Source organism: Mandrillus leucophaeus, unplaced genomic scaffold (assembly GCF_000951045.1).
Source record: "Mandrillus leucophaeus isolate KB7577 unplaced genomic scaffold, Mleu.le_1.0 Scaffold826, whole genome shotgun sequence".
Lineage (NCBI taxonomy): Eukaryota > Metazoa > Chordata > Mammalia > Primates > Cercopithecidae > Mandrillus > Mandrillus leucophaeus.
This window is the reverse complement of record NW_012108986.1, coordinates 898,821-919,509: the sequence shown is the minus strand read 5'-3', so window position 1 is coordinate 919,509 and position 20,689 is coordinate 898,821. Positions and strand designations below refer to the sequence as shown.

The 20,689-nt window shown below is 36.8% G+C and overlaps 1 protein-coding gene across 2 annotated transcripts in view; it reads right to left on the bottom strand.

Moving 5' to 3' along the window:
• CPNE3 (copine III) overlaps positions 1 to 20,689 on the bottom strand; it is a 49,559-nt gene that overhangs the window by 16,021 nt on the left and 12,849 nt on the right. For both annotated transcript variants that reach the window (XM_011968061.1, XM_011968062.1), the window contains 7 exons: positions 17,079 to 17,220; positions 16,629 to 16,808; positions 14,529 to 14,603; positions 13,202 to 13,273; positions 8,098 to 8,181; positions 5,381 to 5,470; positions 880 to 978 (listed from right to left, as the gene is read on the bottom strand). In XM_011968061.1, coding sequence (XP_011823451.1) covers positions 880 to 978; positions 5,381 to 5,470; positions 8,098 to 8,181; positions 13,202 to 13,273; positions 14,529 to 14,603; positions 16,629 to 16,808; positions 17,079 to 17,210 — 732 coding nt within the window. In that variant the 5' untranslated portion in view covers positions 17,211 to 17,220. The remainder of the gene's footprint in view (positions 1 to 879; positions 979 to 5,380; positions 5,471 to 8,097; positions 8,182 to 13,201; positions 13,274 to 14,528; positions 14,604 to 16,628; positions 16,809 to 17,078; positions 17,221 to 20,689) is intronic.

Below are 20,689 nucleotides of genomic sequence, written 5' to 3'. Positions count from 1 at the left end.
TGTACTTCAGACAGTCATTACTAGTTTTCCAAGAATCAAACACTAAAAAATACATGTGGTAAAATACAACAATGTAAAACAAAATTATGTTAAACATTATTTGATGGTTCAGGATCTTGTTGGAGTCTCAGTCACAATCATAAGTATTAATTATTGAGTATTAGAAATTAAAAAAAGGAAAAACAATTAAAAAATTATTGTATATTAGAGCTACAGAAATTCCACAAACTGAATTCTTATTGAAAAAGGGCTAGATTACTTCACTTATTCATTTATACCTTCAGGCTCAATAAGTGCTCTTTGGTCCTGCTGAAGCCTGTGCTTAATGACTCTCAGGCCTGCCCCCAGCTTTCAGTATTTCCTAGTCTATTTGAGAGGGGCAGGGTCATTCTTCTATAGCACTAGACAAGCGCACTGGGGCCAACTGCCCTGCATTAGCTGCTGGATGGAACTGCCGGCCATGGAAATCAATGCCTACTTTTAAAGCTGATATTGCTCTGTCTCTTCTCTCTGTGAGTCAAGTGTGGTTCCCTCTAGTGCTTGCCTGCATTGTGTTTGCCTTGACTCCAATACCATGATACAATGGGCAAAAGGTTTGGACTTCTATTCCTAGTGACTGACATTGTGATCATCTTTGCTGTCCTCCATGTAGTTGGAGTCCTCATCTGGCATTAGTAACTGTTATGTGGTGTTCTGCTCAATAAAATTCATACCCCAAGTATGAATTGTGGATTATGTGATTACTAAACATTTCGGGGCATTATGCAATATAGAGTGAAAGCATAGTAAACCATTTGATGCTGTGGGAAAAAAATGAAATACAGTAATAAATACACAGTCCAACTATAAAGTATATGAAAATGCACAGATGTAACTTACAGGTGAGCTTCTGGAGGCTTCTTTCAGTTTTGTCATGGTGGTTTGAAAGGTTCCAATGAGATCATGTGACCCATCATTGTCATAATCATAACACGCCACCTGAAATTAAATATAATAAAAATATATAAAAATCAATTAAAAAGTATTGGCTGTGATAAATACAATCTATCACGAAGTGCCCTTTTAATTATAGTAAATGAAAATATGGAATATGCAGTCCCTGCTTGGGAAAGTAGGAATTCATATCCTAGAGAAGCAATATTGAAACACTTTCAAACCCCAGCTATCCTTGGAATGGGGATCTAAATAGATCTAAAACCACAGGCAGATGAAAAACACAAATACTGTTTCAATTCCACATTAAGCAGTTTCCAGCTCCTCTATCATGCCTTCTATAAGTGCTGATAAAGGGCAAAAAGGAGGTATACCTTCTTTCTCATCCACTTCTTTGCCTTATTACTATGCAATAGCTAAAAGCCATTATCTGGAGAAGGAAAGGAAGTTAACATTCTAGAAAGCTAAAATTTATATAATTAAATCCTAGATAATTTAGAATTATGAAAAATATATTTCATTAGCTGCAGTTTGGTAAGGTTAGGCTTATATTAGAAGTTACATATGATGAAACCAGATTTGCATCATTGTGAAGATCACAACTCTTACAATGAAAAGAACAATTCCAGGCTAAGAGTACTTAGTCCACTGAGGAAGTATCTATACCGGGTCATATTTACTCTATTTCCATGTGAGACAGGGTGAGTTCTAGTCTTAGATCTGGCTCTGATTAAATGCTTTCTCTCTCTGAAAGGAGACAGAAGAGAGGTGAGAGTATTTGAGTTGCATGTAATTTCGTGACAGGTTGACAGAGCAGTCAGAGTAAATATTCACCAGCATACTAGAATATTATTTGCAATGGGAAAAATTAGGTGGCATGAACTACTAGCAAGCAGAAGTGTTCAAGAGAAGCTGAAAACTGACCATGATTGTGAACATTTAACACCAATGTTTTTATAGTATTTTATTTCAAAACAGATTATTTCATTTCTGCAAACATTTATTATATACACTGTGCACATTCTGTAAATAGTCTTGTGAGGTAGACAGAGTTGGAATCTTGTTACTATGATGCCCATTTTGCAGAACTAAAACTTAGAGGAATTAAATAGTCTTAGAAGATGGTATGCCTTGTGTGGTAACCAACACAGGTAAAGTAAAGCTGTGCTAAGGACACTTTGAAATCTTAGAACCTATACTTTTAAAAAAAAACTCTTAAGAAGCAATTTGTATTTACCATCAGCCAATAGAGAGTTTTATCTTGCTAATATCCTTCTCAAACTTAACTGCCAAGCTAAAATGTTCAGGATTTTATATGTTTACTTGGCAAAGTGATTATTTTTCCCCTTAGTTCTATGAAATGAATGCTTATCATAACTGGAAGTCTTTCATTCCCTACTTCTATTTTCATTATTCTGCAGGAAGACTACAAATCAATCAATCAAAACAGCCAAGATTGAGAATTTCAATTTTGAGTAATAGAAAAGAATTTTATTTTTTTAAGAAAATGCTTTGCAGGTATTTTGGCCACTGACCAAGTCTGACAGTTTGACTCTTGCCCTACTCAGTATCCAATTTTTAAACCAAAAACCTTTTATATGACTCTTTAATGTGCCAAGAGAAAAGAAATGTAAAAATTTCCATAATTTTTAGAGGAAGTAATATTTAGATAAGGTAGAAAACAAACTATCTTAGTATTTTAATAAGTTCGTGTTTTTTAAACAGACATTTTCAGTTATGGAAAATAGAACCTTGCAGTTTAGACTTGCAATCAGGGAACACCAATTTATATCTAAGACAAGATTAAGCTTTGACAAGGCCAAGATTTTATCTAAGTAAGGATTATGAAGGGCTAAAACGGTTCATATGTTTAGACTATTCGTACGTTAAAATTTCAGGAAATGTAAATAATATTTTTAAACTAAAAGTTTTGATTACTCACTATAATAAATATATAGAAAAAGCTGCCTCTTGTCCCCTTGAAGGCAGACATGATATTTATAATGCTCTCATATGTTCAGATACTGTTTGAGATAAGACGATTTGTGTCATTTAATTTTTCTCTTTTCAAAAATTCAAAGACCAGTACTATTGGCTTTTTAAACAATGGTAGGCATAACAATATATGCATATATACACATGCATATGTATATACAAGTATATAATATATACATGTATTCATATACATTTAATGGATACGTAATATGCATATACACACGCATATATAGTATACATAATAAACATATGTGTAATAAATAAATAAATGTATACATATATACACATGGGCATATGTATATATGAAAGAGAATGCACACACCACACAACACTACATTCAGTAAGGCATTCCCATTTTAGGCAAAGTGGCAGCATGCATGATTATTTCTTGTATTCACTTGATCTTAATGAAAATAATACATGCTAGAATAATAACACACCACAGCAAAGAAACTACTGAGGATTCTGACTCTATTCTCAGCTCTATAATTCTTTACTATCCCTACAAGCAATTTTCAAACAGTAAGAGAATCACAAATGTATGACTTTTCTGATATTGCAAAGAAATGCAGAACTAAATGAAATAAAGTCAGTGATGACATAGCAAACCAAGTTGTGTATAGTTAAAAACAAATAAAAACAAACCAAGAAACTTTTAAGAATGGAAGACATTCATCAGAGAAAGCTCAGAAAATCAATTTACTTACTATAATAAAATAGCCCTGTAAGCATGCCACTGTGAGCAAAAAAGTTTAAAAAACATTGTTTTGTTGTTAACATATCACTACACACAATCAAATAGTCATGGCTTAGACATTTTTCCCCAGATTTACCTGCCGTCTGACATCTAATCATGTTTACTATTTTTAATAGGAAAAGCAAAAGTCTGGATTTGGTATAATGATAAAAAATAATTTTATAGCTAGTTTTCAACTATTTATTTTGGACCTGGATTTTCACTACTGTTTCAAATACCTTACAAATCATATTTAGATTGATTTTTAAAGTTCTTTACAAATTTGAAGCAATTTTTAATGGATCTCAGAAATGAAGCAGTTGGTTTTTTTTTTTTTTTTTTTGAGACAGGGTCTCACTCAGTCACCCAGGCTGGAGTGCAGTGTGAAGCAATCTTGGCTTATTGAGACCTCTGCCTCCCAGGGTCAAGGGATCCTCCCACCTAAGCCTCCCAAGTAGCTGGGACCACAGGTGTGCACCACCATACCCAGCTAATTTTTGTATTTTCTGTAGAGACAGTATTTAGTCATGTTGCCTAGGCTGGTCTCAAACTCCTGAGCTCAGGCAATTCAACTGCCTCAGCCTCCCAAAGTGCTGGGATTATAGGCCTGAGACCACACCCAGCAAAAATGAAGCAGTTTTTCAGTAACGATGGCACCTTTACAAAATTTTCACAAAACTTTCACTTCTGTTCATTTAATTTTTGCTTTTCTGCAATGTAGAAATTCTTAACTCTATTATAAAAGTGAAGAATCCAGGTGAAGTTTCCTACTAATAAGCAAAATAAATAAATAAGTAAATGTGAAGAAGTTTGGTTACCTGCCCAAGATCCCTTAGCCGGTTACAGGACTAAGTCAAATCTTGAACTGTGGTCTGACTCCAAATCTTATACTTATTCCTCATTGCCTTGCCTGCTTTTACCCTATTCATTTTCAAAAAAAGAGAAAGACAAACCAAAAAATCCCTTTGATCTACTGATGTCTGAACATAAAAAAGACTTCTATCTGTAATCATGTAAAGATAATAATTCTAGTACAAAAGTGTTTTTTATGTATATGTATGTAAATATTTTTCATTCTCAACACCACTCCATGAGTTTTCTTTTATTTTTTTACTCTTTTTTCAAATAAATGCCTATGAATAAAAACATTTTAAAAAATACCGAGACATCTGCTATTTGCTGTTCATACTTCACTTCCCTGATACTCTAAAACTAAAGCCTTCTAAAGGCTTTCAATTAATTACTTATCTCATTCTGAAAATAAGGAAGAAAAATGCCATCAACACTCCCCTCCTTTACTAAGGGTAGAAGCAAGCTCTGAGTTCTTAGGGTAACATCTGCTTCTATCTGCAACAGACATACCAAAGGCAAATAATGTAGTTCGAGGTTCCTATTAGCAGAGCAGAGGAATCTTATTAAAAGGAAAAAATATTAAACTGGACATTTGATTTTTTAAAATAAAGAATAAAATAGAAATGACACTGTTTGACTAAGCATTAGGTCAACAGATTAGTCAAACATGCCTACTCCTCAAACTATGCCACTTATCAGAAGACATTTCTATTTTAGTATTATTCTACACACATAAAATTTAACTCTATAGGTGTCTGTTATATCATTTACTTTCTTTAGATACTATCTTATGTATTAATTTTATAAAATAGGTGAACATGTATATATTTACGTATTTTATATATATATAAAATTTCAAATTACCTTAATAGTTTTGTCCATATCTCCGTAACACAAGGAGTTCAGAGAGATCTTAAAAGGCCTCCAAACAGGATTCAAGTTGTTTTTAACAACCTATAAAAATGTGGTTTCAAAGAGCTGTTAGAAAAAATTTCCAGTTCATTAACATTTTGCTCCTGCCCTTCCTAGGTTCTTGCTATACTCTCACCATTCATCCTTCACCTTTTCATCAACTCAACTATTTCCACAAAAAATCTATCTAGAACAATATTATACAACTGTTACATGAAAAATGTAATAAATTGTACAGTTGTGGTACATTCTGAGGAAAGTAGAAAACTATTTGGAAAATACATCTACCTACTACAAGGAGCACTTAGAAACTGCAGAGGATGGCCGGGCGCGGTGGCTCATGCCTGTAATCCCCAAACTTTGGAAGGCCGAGACGGGCAGATCACCTGAGGTCAGGAGTTTGAGACCAGCCTGGCCAACATGGTGAAACCCTGTCTCTACTAAAAAAATTAAAAATTAGCTGGGTGTAGTGGTGCACGCCTATAATCCTAGCTACTCAGGAGGCTGAGGCAGGAGAATTGCTGGAATCCGGGAGGTGGAGGTTGCAGTGAGTGGAGATCGTGCCACTGCATTCCAGCCTGGGTGACAGAGCAAGACTACATCTCAAAAAAAACAAAACAAAACAAAAAAAAAACTGCAGAGGATTATTGATTTTATTAGCAACCACAGTTTTACTGCAGGGCACAGAAGATTCAAATACGAAATAAGAAAAGGTAATACAGAATAAGAAACTCACTATGTTGGAACTGAATTGGAGAAGTAAGTCCACATCTATAATATAAAATTTTAATACCATATATACTTACATAACAAACAGATAAACACAAATATACAAATTTCTTAGCTTTGTCCACTGAAAAGGCCTAAAAGCAATGATATCCAGTAGCAATGAGCACATTTAGCACTCAGATGTCAGTGTCTAAATACTACTACCGTCCTGCAGAAATAGAGCTTATTAAGAGACAAGCTCATACCAGCTCTGGGACAGAAAAAGTACAAGGAGAACTGAGAACATACTCTAACTTAAGAGAATGCTTAAAGACAAATGAGGTCAAAAAGAAAAACCAAGAGCCATTTTAGAGACTAGGAGCTCTCTCTAGTCAAACTTGGATTAATCTGAGCAGCAAAAATAGAGTAATGAGTTAACACAAAGCATACACTGTTATAACAATCCATGAATTTATAATGATACTAAAAATAAAAGGAAAGAAAGTGAGAGAGAAGAGATGAAAGAGGAACGTCTGCTAATATAAGTAAAAAGGATGAAAGATTTTGAAAAATCACTATTTTACTACCCATAATTCATTAGGCAAGGATCATCAATGGATGCTAAAACCACTGGTTGAAGTGCTAGAGAACAGGTAATTCATGCAGTCTCATAGTTTCACACCACATATCACTTATTAATTAAAAAGGGGGAAAAATGAGACTTTATCATGGTGAGATCTGGTGGTCATCATTTTAACCAAGTAGCCAAGCTTGACATCAATGCTGGGCAGACTGGTACCATGAGCCTCCTGAAAATGTAAAGAAAAGGAACACACATAGTGTTTTTGACAGAAATGTTTGATCTGGATCTAGTTGTGAGGAAACAGAAGAATCCAGAATGTTGGACACTCTGGTCTTGATTTTCAAGATATTCAGTGGCACCAAGGAAGATAGGGAGAAGAGTCCTCTATTGGGAATATAATAGTCAAATCCAAAATATGAGCCTTGACTGGATTCTGAACAAAACAAAGCAAAACAAAATACATATAAAACCTGTGGGACAACCGAGGAAATCTGAAGTTGAATGGTATACCGAATGATGATACATTTAGCTATGTCAAATGTCAATTTTCTCAAGTCTGATTGTATAGAATACCCCTGTTCTTTAAACATACCTGCTGTGGAATTTATTTATTTATTTATTTATTTTGAGGTGGAGTCTCGCTCAGCTGCCCAGGATGGAGTGCAGTGGTGCAATCTCAGCTCACTGCAACTTCTGCCTCCTGGGTTCAAGCAATTCTTGTGCCTCAGCCTCCTGAGTAGCTGGGACCGCAGGCAAGTGCTACCACGCCTGGCTAATTTTTATATTTTTAGTAGAGACGGGATTTCACCATGTTGGCCAGGCTGGTCTCGAGCTCCTGACCTCAAGTGATCCACCCACCTTGGCTTCCCAAAGTGCTGGGATTACAAGCATGAGCCACCACACTTGGCCTGCTGCAGCATTTAAAGATAAGAGTTATTATGTCTGTAGCTCCATTAGGATGATTTTCCAAAAGGAAAATATATGTGTGCATAAGTGTGTGTGTGTGTGTGTGTGTGTGTATGTGAGAGAGAGAGAGAGAGAGACAGAGACAGAGAGGGACAGAAACAGAGACAGACAGCACAAGTGTGTGGGAGTGTGTGTCCATCTGGTGAATCTAGGTGAGGGGTGCAGAGGAATACATTTAGTGTTCTTCATAGGGCTTAAAATTTTTCAACATAAAAATCATAAAGTATGGTAGCACCTCCTCACTGAAAGAAAAAAATGTGAACATGGCTATATGTAAGTCTGAACTTGTATCTCTGGCTATATGTAAGTCTGAACTCAGATTGATATTTTTATAAATATAAGCTTTCTAAAACTCAGATTACAATAATTCCAAAGAACACCTCCACTCTGCTTTTCAAATTCAGATGTTCACCTCTGTCCGATGAACCATTAGCCAGTTTCCATCAGATGTCTGCTTGTGGAATTCCAGGTATGGGTCTGACTTTCCAAATAGATCCTACAATTAAAACAAACAACAAAAAGCATTTGTTCTCCTCTGAACCCATGAAACCATGTGTGACCATACTTTACACATGTTGGCAACCCCCTGAAGTCGAACTCTATAGTACTGGTAGTAAATACACATCTCATCACCTTTCTCCCTAACTTAGCAACTTACTGAAGTCTACTAGGGAGAATTATCAAAGTGCTTGTGATAAATGCTCATAATGCTGTATATCATACCCTGACTTCTCAAAAACATGACGGTTTTAAAATGCAGTGGTCAAATATACCATAACATATGTTTTTGCCTTGTTTTCACCTTTAACCATTTTCATTCACATATCACTGAGTAGTTTTATATAAATGACATCACAAACATTAGCCATACCAACTCTATGGAGACAGGGAAGTTATCAGTGAGAAAATGGATTTAGAGGGGTTAGTGATTTTCCCAAGATCACATATCTAATTAATTAATGGATCCAGGTCTTAACTTCATATCTCACCCTTCTATATCCAAAACCCCTTCACCAATAACACACATTTCTTTGCATGCACAAATGACCAGAGGTAGATACGTGGAACGCATAATAGAAACACTTCAAGGGCACAAACTGCACCTTCCATTTCCTCTGTGATTCACCACAGAACTCCTATACAATGCCCAAGCACACTAAGTGCTCAAAAATACCACTATCACCATCCTCAGTACACACATATTCACCCACATACAGTGAGACAAAATTCGGGGAAAATGGATTAACTCAGGTGGTAAGACTACGGATGCTTTTTTTCTCATTTTCATTTTGAAATTTGCATATTCCTTAACATATATGACTTGTTATTTTTGAAAATGAAAGGACACTTGTTAATCTCACAGGAATATATGCAGATATATCCCTGAGCTGAAGATTTCTTTAGTTCTGAATTAACTTCAGTATTACGTTAAAAACTAAAATAAAATTATTTCTCTCTTGAATACAAAGTTTAATGTCAAGCAAATAAGATATTTGGTACAGTCAAAAATATAAACACAAAGACTTTGTGTTTATATTTAAACACAATAAATAACAGCAACGTAACAGTGAGAAATTAACTTTTCAAAAACACATTAACATGCCCTGTGTGAGTTATCTTAAAAATAATCCTATGGAAAAGGCAGAATATCCTTGTTATCATTTTGAAGGCTAAAAACCAATACTTGTTTGAAGATTCATTAAGTTGTTAGTATTAGAACTAAAACAATAATTAAACTCCCTGGCTCTAATCTCCAGGATATGTTAAGTAAAAGAAGCACGGTGGAGGAAAGTGTACATCTAGCATGCTACGCTTATGTAAGGGCTGGAGGTGGGGAACATAAATACAAATACATACATACACATATACATATGAACACATACACACACACACACACGAGTATATATACACACAGAAAAACCCTTAGATATTTAGGAAACAGAATGATTAAATTATAAAACACAACTTTTTAAAAATTATTATCTGCACGGAGGAAAGTGGAAGCAAGGTAGACAGGGAGAGAAGTTAAATTTCTTAAATACTTTGTTTTGTAGATTTTAGAGCCATGTAAATTTTTTATATGATTATAAAAGAAAATTAAATCAAATGGTTTTTTTAAAAAGCAATCCCTAAATATAAAAAGCAAAATGAAACTAGGACTGTGACAGCATAACCACACAAAAGAATTATTTCTTTAAATCGTAAGAATGTGACTATATAACAAAAGTGGAATATACACACCTTAAAGACAAAAAGAACTTCAAAGAAAGCTCAAACTTTTCAGTAAAAATACTGTTAATAATAATATTTTTATTCTAAAACTATTAATGTCATGTGAGACAAAACAGATAAGCAATTATGTTAATATCTTTAGCAACCAAGAGAAATGAGGTATGAATATAAAATAAGTCCCTGTAATTCTATAAATATTTTTTGTTGTCGTTGTTGTTTTGGAGACTTAACCAAGGCTGGAGTGCAGTGGTACGATCTCAGCTCACTATGACCTCCCCTTCCTGGGTTCAAGCAGTTCTCATGCCTCATCCTCTTGAGTAGTTGGGACTACAGGTACATGCCACCATGATCGGCTAATTTTTGTATTTTCAGTAGAGGCAGGGTTTCACCTTGTTGGCCAGGCTGGTCTTGAACTCCTGACCTCAAGTGTTCTACCCACCACCTCCCAGAGCGCTGGATTACAGGCGTGAGTCACCGTGCCCAGCCAGTAATTCTATATTTGAATTGGAAATAGTTGTGTGATTTCATGATTTAGTTTTTCTTAAATTAAAAAAAAAAGTCTTTTCTGTTGTCCACTGAAAAGCCCTTGAAACCATGAATGACAATAACCCACAACAGTGAGTACCCCTAGCACTGGACTGTGGTCTCTAAATACCAATTCCACCAAAATGAAGTAAGTTTCCTTTTAATCTGCCAGTCTGAGGCAGAAACTAGATAAAATAAGCTTGGAACATGGCTTATTAAAGACAAAAAGAACTTCAGAAAGAAGTTATTTGAAGCTCTTGTCATCCCACAGAGCAAGGAAACTATTCAAAGACTCCTGGAGTTGTGCCAAATGGTCTCAAGCACAAACTTAAACGAATTCCCTCAGGCCAAAGTTGGAATAACTTAAGCATCTATGAGAAGTAATCCATTGCAGTTATTAATATTTAAATCTATTACTTTATAGCAATTCTAAAACAGAACAAAACAAACAAAAAAACTTCACTGGTCACATTTAGGGGATGCTAGGGAACCAACTTAATAATTTTGAAAAATGGCAAATATGAGGGAAAAGTCAAACAGTTTAACTTGTTTTTCCTATATAAACTATACCACAAAGTAAATAAATATCTAAGGCGGGGAAGTTTCTCTCTATAGAAACATTCTTGCAAAGAAACAAAAGCAATGACAGACTGACGATATCACTATTTTACAGATTTTTTTTTTCTTTCTTTCTTTCTTTTTTTTGAGACAGAGCCTTGCTCTGTCGCCAGGCTGGAGTGCAGTGGCACGATCTCGGCTCACTGCAACCTCCGCCTCCCGGGTTCACGCCATTCTCCTGCCTCAGCCTCCCGAGTAGCTGGGACTACAGGCGTCTGCCGCCATGCCCAGCTAATTTTTTGTGTTTTTTAGTAGAGACAGGGTTTCACCATGTTAGCCAGGATGGTCTTGATCTCCTGACCTCGTGATCCATCCACCTCGGACTCCCAAAGTGCTGGGATTACAGGCGTGAGCCACCACGCCTGGCCCAGACTCTTAATAATAAAACCAGGTAGTTATCATCAATGATCACAAACATCCCCAAAACACACAAGTTAGTGTGAGTCTCCTGATGGAATTACATGATGAAACTGTCTTGCCAACAATTAAAAATACCAGCAGATCATACTTCTAGATTCAATTGCCAGGTTACAGAAATCAGAAAGTAAAAGTAGAGAGAGAAACATGTTAAATGACACCTTTAATAAGCCATAGGCAAAATATGGAAAATTCCTTTTTGAAAAAAAAAAAAAAAGATGGAGTCTTGTAATTATAATGCACTACAGCCTCAAACTCCCGGGATCAAGCCATCTTCCTGCCTCAGTCTCCTGAGTAGCTAGGACTACAGGTGTACATTACCTGTGCCCAACTTGAATGTGGAAACTTCTGCAGGACAAAGAAATCAGTTTTCTCCATTGAATAAATTCCACGATGGATGGAAGAATTGATAGAAAGGAAGGAAGGGAGGGAGGAAGGGAAGAAAGAAGTAAAAGAAAGAAAGAAATATATAGATTTAAAAGGACTTAAGACACACTTTAAACAATTACATTTTTTAAAGTGTCTTCAGAGATACATCAACACATTCAGGGATGAAATGATATGAAGTCTGGGAGGAGAGAAAGTAGATGAGGGTAGAGATTGAATGAAATTGGCCATGAGTTATTATTGTGGAAAATGGGTGATGGGAACATGAAATTTTTTAAAAATAGTCTTCCAGTTTTGTGTATATTTAAATTTTTCCACAATTAAACAAAAGAAAAAGTCTCCAGCCTATAGTCTAAAATGTTTTACTTTTTTTTTCTTCTTGAGACAGCGTCTTGCTCCATTACGCACGTGAGAATGTATGATTACTGCTCACTGTAGTTTTGACCTCCTGGGCTCAAGCAATCCTCCTACCTCACATGGGACTACAGGCACATGCCACCACACCCAGCTAATTTTTGCATTTTTTGTAGAGATGGGGTTTCGCCATGTTGCCCAAGCTGGTCTCAAATTTCTAAGCTCAAGTGATCTGCCCACCTCGGCCTCCCAAAGTACTGGGATTACAGGCATGAGCCAACACGCCTAGCCCTAAAATGTTTTCAAATTGAACTGCAAACAATGAAGAATATTGACTAGATTATAGAATTAAGTACAAAAAGCTGGGCTCAGGGGCTCACACCTGTAATCCTAACACTTTGGGAGTATGAAATGGGAGGATTGCTTGAGCCCAGGAGTTCCAGACTAGCCTGGGCAACACAGTGAGACCGTGTCTCTAAAAAATATAGGTAGGTAGGTAGGTAGGTAGGTAGATAGATAGATAGATAGATAGATAGATAGATAAGATAGATAAAAGAATTATAATCCATGCTATATACTAAATTGTTATGTTATTATATATTATATATACTCATCCTTCATAAAAAGAAATTGACCTTTGAATGCAAAGAGGATAATTGACCTATAATTAATAAAGCACAGAGTTTCCACTTTTTTCCTGAAAGTAATTCAACTGTACTCTTTCATGCTTTTACAGTAACATTAATGCTTCTATTCAACTCCTCTCTTAATCTAAACAAATCCTTTGATTACATCTAGATGAAAGAGGTGAAGAGAAATGGGTTCTGCTTAAACATACAACACACACACATGCAAAATTTGGAAGTAACTAGTACCCTATGTGATGCTCAGATGATGAAGTTCATGATATTAACTGCATTTTCATTTTCTTAAAAAACAGGCAAAACATGACAAACTTGCTGAAATCTGCATAGTCTACCCACCTTATTATCCAGTTTTCTGGCTTCCATTTCAAACAAGACCACTCTATTATCTTTTATTTCTTCAGCTGAAATCTATGAGTAGATAAAGTAAGTGCAAGAAAATATGTTTTAGGAATTCTGATAGACACTTAAGCACTGATTTATTCTGTTATCTAATATAAAGCCTACACTAATATAAATGAATTCTAAAATGTTTCATAAGAAAATGGCATCATTAAGAAAGATCTACCATTATTTCTTTTATGTGTGTGAAATAAAGATTTGCCCAAAATATGCCCAGGTCTGCATTAAGCAATGTCTTTTGAAATGTGGTTGCCCAAACTGGATCTTCCCCACTCAAGAGAAATGTCAAAACCCCAGAAGACTGAGAATACCCTCTGCACAACACTGAAGTTCCCTAATACTGAGAAGCATGAATAAATCATACCTAGAAAACTCTATACATTGATATTATCAGATCAATGTTTTTCATCCAATGTAACTGAAAAACTCATTCTACTTAAAAATAAGTATCAGTCTATCATGCCCCACAGCAAGGAAGCTAACTACTGATAATGTCCTCTTTCCCACAAAAATCAAAACCCCGGAACATTCTTACGCCTTTGGAAATCTAAACTATAGCAAAACAGCTCTCAGAGAAATGTATTTGATGATCATGATAGCCTTGAAACATAGCTCTCTCAGGGAACTAGCCTTACATTCTCAGAGGGAGCTAAAGTTAAAATACTATCACTCCAGGCAGCAGTTATCTGTACAGACACTCTAGAAAATAAGGTTTACAGGCTTGGCATTATATAATGGGAAATGTAAAATACAATAATGCATATATTAATTTGCTTGAAGTCAGTAATCAGCAATGAAAAGCCCAGGTGGGAGGATGGGCAGCAGATAGCAAGCACAAAAAATGAAGGTAAAGAGTTTATAGGTTCAATGGCCATGTCATAATATAACATCCCTCTGGAATAAAATCCACTAGGGGAAATTCCTGTCATGTTGAGAGGACTATGTTTCTCCAGTAGAGAACCAAATTGATCCAGATTATTAAGCAGTTTACTTCCACAGAGGAGGGGCAGGTATCACCAAGGTGCACTGGACCTCTTTGGGCAACTTAAAAAAACTGAAAGAAGGGATTACCACATTGCATGTTTCTCCTGATTTGCACAATACATTTTCCGTTTGTGATAACTACAAGACAAGGGGGACGGAATGCAACATTCAAGACTGAGTGGCAAAGCATGGCTGCAGAATATTTGTCTGATATGCACAGTTTCGGCATGTCCTATTATGATAAATCTTTCGAGACAAAAGACAAATATCTTATTTTTACCGTAATGCTCCCTTTCCCTGCAGGTCTGCCATTTTTCAGCACCAGTGGTCGAGTTAGCTTCTTACTGGAAACAATCTGTTAGAATTAGAAAGTGATACAAAGAGTCATTTCCCTTCAACCTATGAATTTTTAAATGAACTAGTTTCAGCAAAAAAGATTGAGTACAAGGTTCACTTAAAGTCATTAGAAATAGAAACATTAAGTTGATTTCTTAAAGATTTAGATCATCTACATATTTAGGGCCAGGCACAGTGGCTGATGCCTGCAATCCCAGCACTTTGGGAGGCCGAGGCAGGCAAATCACCTGAGGTCAGGAGTTCGAGACCAGCCTGGCCTACATAGTGAAACCCCATCTCTACTAAAAATACAAAAATTAGCCAAGCGTGGTGGTGCGTGCCTGCGGTCCCAGCTACTCAGGAGGCAGAGGCAGGAGAATCGCTTGAACCCAGGAGGCAGAGGTTGCAGTGAGCTGAGTTCGCACCATTGCACTCCAGCCTGGGCAACGAGAGCGAGAGTCCATTTCAGGAAAAAAAAAAAAAGAAAAAAAAATCATCTACATATTTAAAACCCATTGGAAAAAACTTCTAAGGAGCCTACCCTGGCAGATACAATCTCCTTACCCACTAGTTTCTTAATCTCCTCTGTATGTCAAAGTTTAAATCATTCCTTGTAATGGAAAAAGAGGACCAGATTCTCATCGCATAAACAAATCACTTAGCTGAAACCTTCTAGGTAAAAGGTGGGCTTCAGAACACTTGATAAATGAGATTCAAGGCCACGTGCAGTGGCTCATGCCTATAATCCCGGCACTTTGGGAGGTTGATGTGGGAGGATTGCTTGAGCCCACAAGTTCAAGCCCAGCCTCAGCAACATGCCAAAACCTGTCTCTACAAAGTAATACAAAAATTAGCCAGGTGCCATGGCGTGTGCTTATAGTCCCAGCTACTTGGGAGGCTGAGGTGGGAGGCTCACTTGAACCCAGGAGGTCAAGGCTGCAGTGAGCTGTGATTGAGCCACTGTACTCCAGCCTGGGTGACTGAGTGAGACCCTGTCTCAAAAAAAAAAACAAAAAAACAAAAAAAGGATTCGATTTTTCTACTGAGACACAACTTCAATATTTAACTCCCATAAAATGTCATATTGCTTGAAGGAATATAGTATACCTAGGTTCTGTCAAACAGATATACCTCTGATATATCTCACAAATTCATAGGAATTTTAGCTACACTGGGATTTTTTCCCCCAAAAAAGAAATACTTCCTTAATTTGTTCTTTGATATTATTTATCAAAGTTCCAGAAAACTGATCAGTTTCATATTGGTTTTGAGATACAGAAAACACCCATAATCTCCAAACAATTCAACCCTGAAAAATAAAGTTGTAAAAGACATATGCGAGTGACAAATGTCACATATTGAAAAAAAATTATTCCTCCCTCCTAAAACCTTCTTCAGTCTATACAAATGGTCATAATCTCTCCTTATGAATCAGATTAAAATAGGAGCAAAATGGTGAGTCACGAGACACGTCCCTACCCTGACCAAACTTGTCATACCGGGAAGACACATAATTAAGCAACTATTAAAAAGTATGATAAGAAGTACTAGACAGTACCAAGTGAGCTCAGGAAAGGATTCCAAACTAATCTAGAGGGTCAGAGAAGGTTTATGGGGGGAATAAGGCTGAGTAAGAGCAAGCCAGGTAAAGTGGGTAGTGTTGGGGCATTGGAAGTCAGGAGGTGCCAGTCTCACTAGTTAGAAGAACAGAGAAGTTGCTGTTATCTTGATAGCATTTATGGCTTGAACATAACAAAACTATAGAGAACTCTGCAGCAGCTAAAGCGTTGGTATTACTTAATGAAATGCCTCATGAAGCCTCCCTTACTCAAAAGAATTAACAGGCTTTTCCATAAATACATAGTTCCTGCCCGTACAAAATATAAGATGAATTCTATAATGTTCAAGCCAAGCATATTAATATATAAACTGTCTTTAAAGTGATTACATGTTTTTCAACTTTAAAAATTAAATGATTCTTACCTAAAACACCAAATTCATTAAAACTTAGACAAAATAGAGTACAGTGGCTATGTATACTTACTTGTCCAAGGGTACATTCACATTCCCCTAAGAAGTCATCATCACTCAGCTCAATAGTTTTGTTGTCGATGTCATAAACCCCAAATTTCAATTTCTGAACCACTTCAAAGTAGTAATCAATAATAAATGTCTTGGAAAATTGGGGATTCAAGCAATTCTTAATCCTTTCTGTGCGCTCAACCTACACCCATCCCCCAAAACAAAAAAGTTTGTTCAGATCAAAGGTGCACTTGGATTTTCACATCTTTATGTACTAAACATAAACACAGGCATGACAACTAAAGGAAGTTTCTATATGTGTATGAAAAATTCTACAATCAAGGGCAAACTTTCACAAAAAACTCCATTAACAGATGAGATAGTGTTATTATTTTTAACATAAAAAAAATAACTCCTTACATTGTTAAAAGGGTAATTCAGATGACTTTTTAAGTAAAGTATTTAACATTACCTCATACCACTGTTGACCACTTGTATTCAAAAATAACACACATAAAGGGTCTGACTTTGACCCTATATCTTTATCCAAAAGATTGGCACAGGAAACATTCAGCGACACCTTTGTGACACACTGGGCAGCCATGTCTTGAGTTCTGAGAAAACCAATAAAAAGAGAAAGCAAGTGAAACAATGCCTTTAAGAAGCACACTCATTCCTAACAAAAACAGGTGACTTCTTAAGATCAATTGTCATAATAAGCTTATAGAGTGAACTTGCTAGAATCCGACCGTTATACGTGCCTCCTTGGGATGTGGGTGTCTATTAGCTCATTACAGTGATATTGCCTCCATCAGATTCTCTTGCTAGGATAAAATTCATTTACTGAATGACAGCAAAATGCAGCTTTTAAGATGGCTAATAAGACATACTAATCTTCTTGGCTGGGCTAACTCAGCCTGTAATCCCAGCACTTTGGGAGGCTGAGGCAGAAGGATGGCTTGAGCTTAGGAATTTGAGACCATCCTGGGCAATACAGCAAGACCTCGTCTCTACTAAAAATAAAAAATTAGCCAGCATGGTGGTGTGTGCCTATAATCCCAGCTACTAGGAAGGCTGAGGCAAGAGGATTGCTTGAACCCAAGAGATTGAGCCTGTAGTGAGCTATAATTGTGCCACTGCATTCCAGCCTGGGCAACAGAGACTCTGTCTAAAAAAAAAAAAGAAAAAACTAATCTTCTTTTTACCTTAACTATAAATTTTATCATTCAGAAAAACTCCAAGTATTATCTTGATCCTTCACTTAAAGGTATGCCTAACATTATACTACAAAACAGATTAAGTTTTATTTTTATTTGTTTATTTAACAAGACACTGAGTGGGATATTTTCTGTTTTCACAGAGTTTTTGGCTAAAACCAAAAACCCCAAAGCCCCCTTTCCCCCCACTCTACCCCCAGCTCCCAATATTTTGCAGCCGTGGTTCTCAATATTGGCTGCTTCCTGGAATCAGCTGGGGGAGCTTTCAAAGCTACTGATGCCGGAGTTCCACTTAAAGAGATTTTAACTAGTTTAGGGTACAACCTTGACATCAGCTCCTTGGATGATTCGAATGTGTAGACAAGGTTGACAAGCCTACTGTTCTACAGAGAGAAGGTGTGGTCCATCTTCCCTTATGACTTGCTAAGAAATATCAGAGTTAGCTTAACTTCCATAGACCCCTCCTTCCCCAGTATCCAATCAAAATATGAAAAGGACTGGGGATAGGGTGGAGCACATGATGGGGGCTGGACTTGAGAAGGAATGCAGTATTGCAGGTGAGCTGCCTTCATCCGTGAACCCAGGGAATGAAAGGGGATGCAGGTGTCACCAAGAAAAGGAACTAGGCATTGCATTTCCCATCTGGATGTCCACTTAGCCAGTGGACGTTGATGGTGCTAGGGCAGGTTCTGCAGGAGAGAAGGTACCTACTACCCTAGAGCTACTGGCAAACATCCTTACAATGGGATAAGATTTAATGCCCTTTGCCCCTCACTTTGAGATTCAGCTGAAGTTCTAGGACCACAGAAACAAATCCGCTCATTATCTTGTTATATTTAAATATGGCAGTAGGATTCCTGTGCTGTATAAAATGCCTAAGCAAATCTGAAATAACAAAGATTACCATTAGAAGAGCCTTTGTAATGTCAAAAACAACTAACGTCTTATAAAAAAAAATTGATAATTCTATTGAACTCTCTAAAAATAGTAGCAGTTCTTAACACATGTCAAAAATCAATACTAAGATTCCTAAATAAATAAAGACTAAGAAAAATGAAGTAGGTTGCATAGTCTTAGAAGTAGCTAGAAATCCCATTTAAAAACAAAGCTGGCCGAGCACCATGGCTCACACCTGTATTCCTAGCAGTTTGGGAGGCCTAGGCAGGTAGACTACTTGAGGTCAGGAGTTCAAGACCAGCCTGGCCAACATGGTGAAACCTCATCTCTACTAAAATACAAAAATTAGCTGGGTGTGGTGGAATGAGCCTGTGATCTTAGCTACTCCGGAGTCTGATACGGTAGGAGGATCGCTTGAGACTGGAAGGCAGAGTATGCAGTGAGCCAAGATCATGCCACTGTACTCCAACCTGGGTGACAGAGCGAGACCCCATCTCAAAAAACAAAAACAAAAACAAAAACAAAACAAAAACAAACAAAATATATACAAGATATATATATTTAAACAGTCCTAGTATACAGTAAGTGCTCACATTTTATCATTATTATTATTTTATCACTATCTGCCTCTAGGGTCTGATCCTTTCTTATCTATCCCATGTTTCTAATTTTTTTATTACTCCATTGCATGATTATCCTGATTATTCCAATCCGTACTAAGGTGTTCCTTTGAATTCCTATTGCACTAATAGTAACAGATTACTGCATTACAGGAACAAGATCAAATTTGGGGTAATGCAACCCCCAGTTTTTTTTTTTTTTGAGACAGAGTCTTGCTCTGTCATCCAGGCTGGAGTGCAGTGGCACAATCTCAGGTCACTGCAACCTCCGCCTCCCAGATTCAAGCAACTCTCTGCCTCAGCCTCCCGAGTAGCTGGGATTACAGGTGCCTGCCACCACGCCCTGTAGAACCCTCCATCTGGCACTTGCTGTGTGACCACGTATAAGTAACTTCAACTCCCTGAGCCTAGATTTCCTCATCAGTAAAAATGGAGATACTGCAAATAAATTTGTAAATCTGGCATGTGCCAGGCATCCTATCTTTTGTATCTAATACAGAATCTGTAAAATAAATGTTAGTTGTATGATTTTTTTTTTTTTTTGCATAATGTAGTTTAGAGTCTTGTAAGTTGTATGTCAGCAGTACCAAGCATAATGCAGTGCCCTGTGGATGAACACAGAATGAGCAATGATTGCTAAAGCTTCCAAAAAAAACATGTAGAGGATTCTCTACCAGCCAGCAGAAAAGTCTTCAAATTTCCAAGGATGGGGAGAATTCAAGAGAGAATGCAGACATCTATGTGTGAAGTCAGTCTCACAGCAAAGAGACACCACATATCAGAAGAGCATTATTTTTTTCCCTAAAAATGCTTATACAAAAGCTACAAAAATAACATGCCAGGCACAGCTGATTATTTAACAAATTGCTGACAGTTACACTACTGCATTGCTGCCAGGAAACAAATTTCCTCTATTAGCAGCATTCCCCTCTGAAAATGACTCTGACTGTGGCCTCAATTTTATCCTGAAACCATTATGGCTGAATGGCAAATGGAAGAAATTACATAAACACCAGGGTCTGGAATCTTGTTAATAGTAATATTCATGAAGATGCTGTTCTCATTTCCTTTTAATGTAATTATCCAGTATATGATATACAATTTTTTAAGAGAGCAATAGCATATTTTATCCACAAATCACAATGGGAGCTGGGCATATTGGCTCATACCTGTAATTCCAGCACTTTGGGAGGCTGAGGCAGTAGGATCACTTGAGCCCAGGAGTTCAAGACCAGCCTGAGCAACAGAGACCTCATTCTCTTAAAAAAAAAAAAAATTAGCCAGGCATGGTGGTGCGTGCCTATAATCCCAGCTACTTAGGAGGCTGAGGCAGGAGAATCACTTGAACC